Source organism: Ornithodoros turicata, chromosome 1, assembly GCF_037126465.1.
Source record: "Ornithodoros turicata isolate Travis chromosome 1, ASM3712646v1, whole genome shotgun sequence".
Lineage (NCBI taxonomy): Eukaryota > Metazoa > Arthropoda > Arachnida > Ixodida > Argasidae > Ornithodoros > Ornithodoros turicata.
In genome coordinates this window covers 204,667,787-204,674,968 of record NC_088201.1, presented here as the reverse complement: position 1 = coordinate 204,674,968, position 7,182 = coordinate 204,667,787, and the positions used below count along the sequence as shown (strand labels likewise).

Sequence of the window (7,182 nt, the reverse complement as noted above, 5' to 3'; positions counted from 1 at the left end):
TACTGCGACATGAAACAATGGCGCACAGAACTCGTTATGAGACACCGTTCGGAAAGCGCTAGGCCTACCGTATCGGTCATGGCAGCTCCCATGTTGACATGCCCCTTTTCGCTGGCTTGGTTTCTAGTAGAGAAGGACGAATCCAGACTTTTGGAAATCCGAATCCAAGGAAGGTTCTGCGAATCCATGAACCTTTCTTTGAAAACAGCTTAAAAAGCTAAAAAAAACTTTTACTGAAAAGTGTTTTGAAGCAGAATACGACACATTTTTTAAATAAAAAAAACAACAACACAATAGTTCAGTTTCAGGAGAAAATATATCCATGTAGTTCATTTATTTATCATATTCATATAACATATTCTTCATCGACTACAAGAAATACATGAATTTTCGAGCCTCCGAATTATTTGCATAAAGCTAAAGCAACAGTCAAAAGCAGAACCATGTTACTTCTACACTTATAATGTAACAGTTCCTGCCTGAACTCTTTCAGTCCAGAGCAATGTAAACAAAGAAACAAGAAGACCTTCGTCGATCAATGAGGCTTTCCGCGAACTCCGGAGGCGCCAATTTGAAAAAGAAAGGAACAAACGAACATGGTTGGTGGATTCGAAAGATTCAATTCGCCGTTTTGGGCACTGGGATTCGGATCACCGAAGCTCGAATCCCTGCCTAGAAGTTGTGGATTCAGTTGGCACATCCCTACTTTCTACAGGTTTTCCTGCTCATTTTAATACATTGGTCACTCAATTTAATCCAAGCGCTACCCAATTTAATCCAGTGGTGAACCAAATTAATCCAGACACCAACCAATTTAATCCAAGCGTTACCTAATCTAATCCAACTGTGTACGACTGTGTATTCAGTCATGTCGTGTCTGCGACTTTCATGATTTCGCCAATGTATCATGAGTTCATACATGACTACTGATTCAACAACCCCTGGATTTTGCAGTGTCATGCTGTGTTTTATGACTGCTTTTTGTTATTATGACATTTCATGACTATTTTCATGACATGTGCCATGAATCGATTTTTGGGACTACCGCTGCTTCAAAGAGCGTCTTACAGTGGTTTTGAGTACCGACGGTCATTGTGACATTTCATGACTATTTTCGTGATATGTGCCATGAATCGATTTTATGGACTACCGCTGCTTCAAACAGTGTCTTACAGTGGTTTGTGACTACCGACGGTCATTGTGACATTTCACAAATGTCACAATGACCGTGTATGCTTACAATGCGTGTATGACCCACTTGTGTATGCTTCATAAGGCACATACGTAGCTGCATAAAAGCACTTGTGTTTGGCTCCTCGCCCGCATGTGGCGCTGTAGGTCTGCGCGATCGCTCAACTCTCAACTCAAGAGAGTTCGCACTTGCAGGGCTTCCTGCACGTGTGTTTTCGCTTGTGATACCACATTCGTGTTCTGGTTGCAGGACAGATATCACACTGGTACGGCCTCGTGTCTCCAATTTGTGATTCCGCAGACTTTGTGCTTTTGTTGAACACGGAAAGGCAGAGATCACATTTTTGTGGCTTCTTGCTCGTGTGTATCCCTTTTATGATAGGATCATAGCTCAGCATTTGGAGCCGTGGAACTCATGACAACAATCATCTGATAGGCTATAAGGTCAGGCATGTGCGACTAACATTTATGTTCACATGGCTCGATAGCAAGCCATAGCTTAATCGTGTGTATGCTGTTGTAGGTTCCTTCTCTCACTGAACTCCGCAGGGCAGAGCTCACACATGTGTGTCCACTTGTGACCCTGTAGGTGCTGACTGCGTCTGAACTCCGTGCCAAACATCACATTTGTCTGGCTCCTCGCCCATGTGTGTTCGTTTGCGATGCTGTAGGGTCGCATTTTCGCTGAAAACCTCAAGGCAGACATCGCACTTGCATGGCTTCTTCTCTGTGTGTGTGTCTGCTTGTGACTCTCTAGGCTGTCACTTCAGCTGAACTCTAGATGGCAGACATTGCACCTGTAAGGTTTTGCGCCAGTGTGTGTCTGCTTGTGATGCTGTAGGTGCCTGATCTGGCTGAAAACCTCAGGGCAGAGATCTCACTTGTGGGGCTTCTTACTTCTGTGTGTCAGCTTGTGATACGACAGGCTCGAGCTATGGACGAACTCTGCAGGACAGCGATCGCACTTGTACAGATTCTCGCCCGTGTGTGTCCGTTTGTGCTGCTGTAGGTTCCTGCTCTGGCTGAACTCCGCAGGGCAGACATCACACTTGTATGGCTTCTCACCAGTGTGTGTTTCCTTGTGCTGCTGTAGATAAACTCTCTGAGTGAACTCCGCAGTGCAGACATTGCACTTGTATGGCTTCTCACCCGTGTGTGTCAGCTTGTGCTGCTGTAGGCGCCCTCTGTAACTGAACTCAGCAGGGCAGACATCACACTTGTATGGCTTTTTGCCCGTGTGTGTCCACTTGTGACACTGTAGATGCCCTCTATAACTGAACTCCGCCGGGCAGACATCGCACTTGTATGGCTTCTCGCCTGTGTGTGTCCGCTTGTGCTGCTGTAGGTTTCCGCTCTGGCTGAACTCTACAAAGCAGACATCACACTTGAATGGCTTCTCACCCCTGTGTGTCTGCTTGTGACGGCGTAGGGTGTTGCTGTGGCTGAACTCAGCAGGACAGACATCGCACTTGTATGGCTTCTCGCCTGTGTGTGTCCACTTGTGCTGCTGTAGGCTCCCGCTCCGGCTGAACTCTGCAGGGCAGACGTTGCACTTGTACGGTTTCTCGCCTGTGTGTGTCCGCTTGTGAAGCTGCAGGTGAGCACTCCGGCTGAACTCAGCAGAGCAGACATCGCACTTGTATGGCTTTTCACCAGTGTGTGATCGCTTGTGCTGCTGTAGGTTCCCGCTCTGCCTGAACTCAGCAGAGCAGACATCGCACTTGTATGGCTTCTCGCCCGTGTGTGTTCTCTTGTGCCGCTGTAGTTTCACGCTCTGACTAAACTCCGCAGGGCAGACGTCACACTTGTATGGTTTCTCGCCCGTGTGTGTGCGTTTGTGGTTCAGCAGGTGAGAATTCTGTCTGAACTCCGCAGGACAGAGATTGCACTTGTACGGCTTCTCGCCTGTATGTGTCCGCATGTGCTGCTGTAGGTTCCCACTGTACCTGAACTCTGCAGAACAAACATGACATTTGTATAGCTTCTCGCCCGTGTGTGTCCACTTGTGACGCTGTAGGGTCCCCCTTTGGCTGAACTCTGCAGGACAGAGGTCGCACTTGTATGGCTTCTCGTCCGTGTGTGTCTGCTTATGACTCTGTAGATTCATGCTCTCGCTGAACTCTGCCGGACAGGCATCGCACTTGTATGGCTGTTTGCCAGTGTGTGCCTGCTTGTGAAGGTGCGCAATCCCGCTGAATTTCGCTGGGGAGAGATCACTCTTCTGCATCTTCTCGCCCATGTGTGTTTGACTGTCACAACACAGCCTCCTGCTCTGGTGGAACTGTGCAGAACAAAGATCAGATTTGCATGGCTTCTCGTCAATAACCTTTGACACGTGGCTCTCGTCGCTCCCAGATAGCGAGAATGTAGGGGGACAGACGTCGTACCTAAAGCCTTCATCTCCCATCTCAACATCCGTTGGAGTAGCTGGACATATTGCAGACTCATTGTGACACTGTGCACACGTGTGGTGTCTCAGGCTGTCTTTCGACATGTACGCAAGTGCACATGGCTTGCTCTGGCCTGGAAGACGCCCAGTGGGTCTATCGCTTGTAGTCACTAGTAGATCGTTGTCCAATTGTGGTTCAAGCATTACTATGCTGACCTTGAACTGTGCCCTTGAAGAAGTACATCCTGAAGGTTCGTGATCACAAGTGCCTCTGGGCTGGTCGTTAACGTGAAGCAAAGCAGTGGTGTGTCTTGCTCCTGAAATTTTGGAAATTGCGCATTAAGAGGGCACACCAGTACGGGCACATCTCTGACTGACGATTTTTTGAAAAACTTGATGGCGCCGCGTTTGCTGTCACACTGCTCGCGTCTGACTCTAAATAATCCCTCGTGTGTACTATTCATGCCCCAAGATGAATGCGGGTGCCCCCGTCTGGTGTATGAGCTAAAGTGTCAGACTTTCAGACGGAAGGCCCAGAGCTCAGTCCAGGACAGTCACAGGCTGTTGTTTCAATCCTTTTTTTGTATGAGCATTTATTTTTATTTTGTGGTCATGCAATCTTGCTGTGTTTGTTTTCTCGAGCCGCTGGCGTCTGTATGCCGTGTTACGTAACTTTTAGTAAATCTTCGTATCGTTTGAATATGTCAAAGCTGTACGGCCTGTGCATACATACTGTGCTTGGTGCTCCAATCTATATACTATATAATTTGTGGTTTACGTCACGAGACATATGAGATTACGAGCGATGCCACAGCGGTCGGTCTGTGGATTGCTTTTGCCCACCTCAGGGTTCTTTGACGTGCGATGCCTCACCACACGGCACTCCGTATTTGACGTCCCTCGCGGAAGACAGCGTGTCTAAGCAACTTGTACCCTGACACCAAGTTGCTGGTGTCCTCGGCCGGGTTCGGACCCGCGATCTCGTTATCAGAAGGCGAACAGTTACGTTTGCGACTGAGCCACCGCGACCGGTGGCGCTCGAATCTGATCGTATAGTACGAATGGCAGCATAGATGCGCAATTAAACAATGGGGGTTGCCACAAATGAGCCTGAGCGCTAGTCAACTGCCACTAATATTCACTAAAATGTCCACTTAGTCATGTGGGCACTGAACTGCGAGTGCTATGTCCTCAACCATCAGGACAACACAGAAGACTCCAATGTTCTGTTTTGTGCAGTGTTGCACGAGAAATGAGAGAGTGATGAAATGGTCACAGAAAAGTTATTTCACATAATCAAAGCAGATGCAAGAAACAGCAGACACAAGATGCAGAAACGAAATAGATTTTCGATACAGGGACTCTATACTGTATTGTCAATACTTTGATAAATCACTGAAATCCCGAATATAATAAAGCTGGTAATATGAGAAGGTTAGTAAAAAAAATTCTCAGTTATTTCCGGAACCTTCACTGTATTTTGATAGCACACCCTTTCTAAAGGGGCTTAAACGTATCCTACAACATGGATTTAATGAAGCTGCACTGTCTGAGCACCTAGTCTTGTTAGAACTTTACATTGGACCAAAGCCATGGGAACGTTGAAATGATCGCTTCCCTAGCAGCCTAGCAAAAAACAATTCTTTAAGATAATGTTCTTCATGCGTACCAGACTGTGAGCACTTGTCTATACAGTAGCACACCGCAGTTCTTCAGCCATAGCTGATACTTGATTTTCATAGTTGGCCGTTGTGAATTGTGAGCTGTACAACGGGTTGAAGTGCTCAAGCTAAGCCGGCGGCTATTCTTTCGGCATGACAGACATGGAATCCACACTTCAAGTACGTGCTCCTGCGCACTGAGAGGGGGACATCGGGCTGCGAAGTTCCAGAAGCCCTCTTGGCCCTTGGGTTGGCCCTCTGTAAGTCCGCTATGGATGACACCGAGCATTTTCGGCACGCCTGCCATAGAAAGAGACGAAAGAGATTTTTCTGGAACCAACTGGAAGCCGCACGCGCCCGCATCCCAAAGCACGGCCCAAAGCCTCCTCTCCTGGCGATGGAGCTTTGAGCTAATTTATAGTAGACATGCCCACGCCACTGTGGCCTGGCTTGTACTACCGCCTGAGCGAGCACCGCCGATCCTAAGTCTCACAACAGCCTCAGTATTTGCGTTTTTTTTTTTTAGTATTGGGCATCGTTAAAATACACAATACATTAAAAATGCATTTTCGATACTGGTACTCCGATACTCCCATTTTCTGCACGCGATACCTAATACTGATACACAAAATGTATCGAAAGATAGCATCCAAGATACATGCATCTTCTATACTGCACATGACTGGTAGAGTTGAACTACACTCGAAGCTAGGGGTGAACAAGGTCGCGCCCGAAAGCAACGGTCTTGACGGGATTACGATGGTCCCTGAAAGGGACGAGACCTTCTGTCCTACTTTTCTTTCAATAGGAGGCAGCGAACAAGTGTCCATTCATGGAACCCAACCCTCCCCTTCCAATTTGTTTCGGTTTCAGTCTGTTTACCAAAGTCATGATGACGTTTCTCAGATAGATATCTATTTTGCTAAGAAAATAAATAAAATATATTCATCTCGTTCAATTTTACAGCGAAAGTTGGTACTGCCTCCTCTCCAGATATCACATCGCCTGCGTCGCCCGTAGAAGCTCTTCCCATACACAGCAACAAAAAGAGGGTGATAGAGAATGCTCGTCGTCTTACACCGCTTTTTCCTGTTCCTCAACGACGCCTGGCCATACATTTCCAACTTCTCTGTCGTCCGCTATTCAACTTTTCGGGGTTCCTAAAAAGCCTTTCCCCTCGCTTGGTAATGATTCTGCCGCTCCTTCTAGCCTCAGAGGGTCCATGCCTTCGCTACTGCCGTGCTGGAAAACGGACGGCCTTCTTTGTTCACGCCGTGCCCCAACCACGTCCTTGTCAAGGAAACACCGCAACTTTCGAAAGCCGCACAGCGTCCGTCATTCCACGACGACTCACACGACCTGCTGTTCAGATCGACGTTGGACGACGAGAAATTTGCCCCTGCGATAGAGGAGCAACGTTTTCTAAGCCTCATGAACAACGAATTTTACAAGGATGCTTCGAATAACTGGGTCGCTCCTTTGCCCTTTCGTGATCCACGTCCGTATCTTCCAGAAAACCGGGAACAGGCTCTATCTCATTTCGCTTCCCTACGTCGCAGTTTGCAAAGAAAGCCCGAGATGAAGGAGCACTTTGTCACTTTCATGCAAGACCTGATGCAGAAGGGTCACGCCGAGCCTGCCACTCCACGAAGTGAATCAAGTCCATGCTGGTACCTTCCAAGCTTCAATGTTTACCACCCACGGAGACCGAATCAATCCGAGTAGTGTTCGACTCAAGTGCGAAGTACCGTGGGGTATCGCTGAACGACGCTTTGCTCTCGGGACCAGATATGACCAACAACTTGGTCGGAGTGCTGCTCCGTCTCCGTAAAGGGGCTGTCGCCGTAACCGCGGACATCCAGCGCATGTCTTATCATTTTTTCGTACGCGAAGAAGACAGGGACTTCCTTCACTTTTTCTGGTTCTGTGAAGACAACATCA

General features: G+C 47.8%; 1 protein-coding gene across 1 annotated transcript; it reads right to left on the bottom strand.

Moving 5' to 3' along the window:
• Nucleotides 1–1,234: 1,234 nt before the first annotated feature.
• Nucleotides 1,235–3,893, bottom strand: LOC135375649 (zinc finger protein 883-like). The gene has a single exon (XM_064608322.1). The coding sequence runs from the start codon at nucleotides 3,782–3,784 to the stop codon at nucleotides 2,069–2,071; it is 1,716 nt and encodes a 571-aa protein (XP_064464392.1). The 5' UTR covers nucleotides 3,785–3,893; the 3' UTR covers nucleotides 1,235–2,068.
• Nucleotides 3,894–7,182: the final 3,289 nt, after the last annotated feature.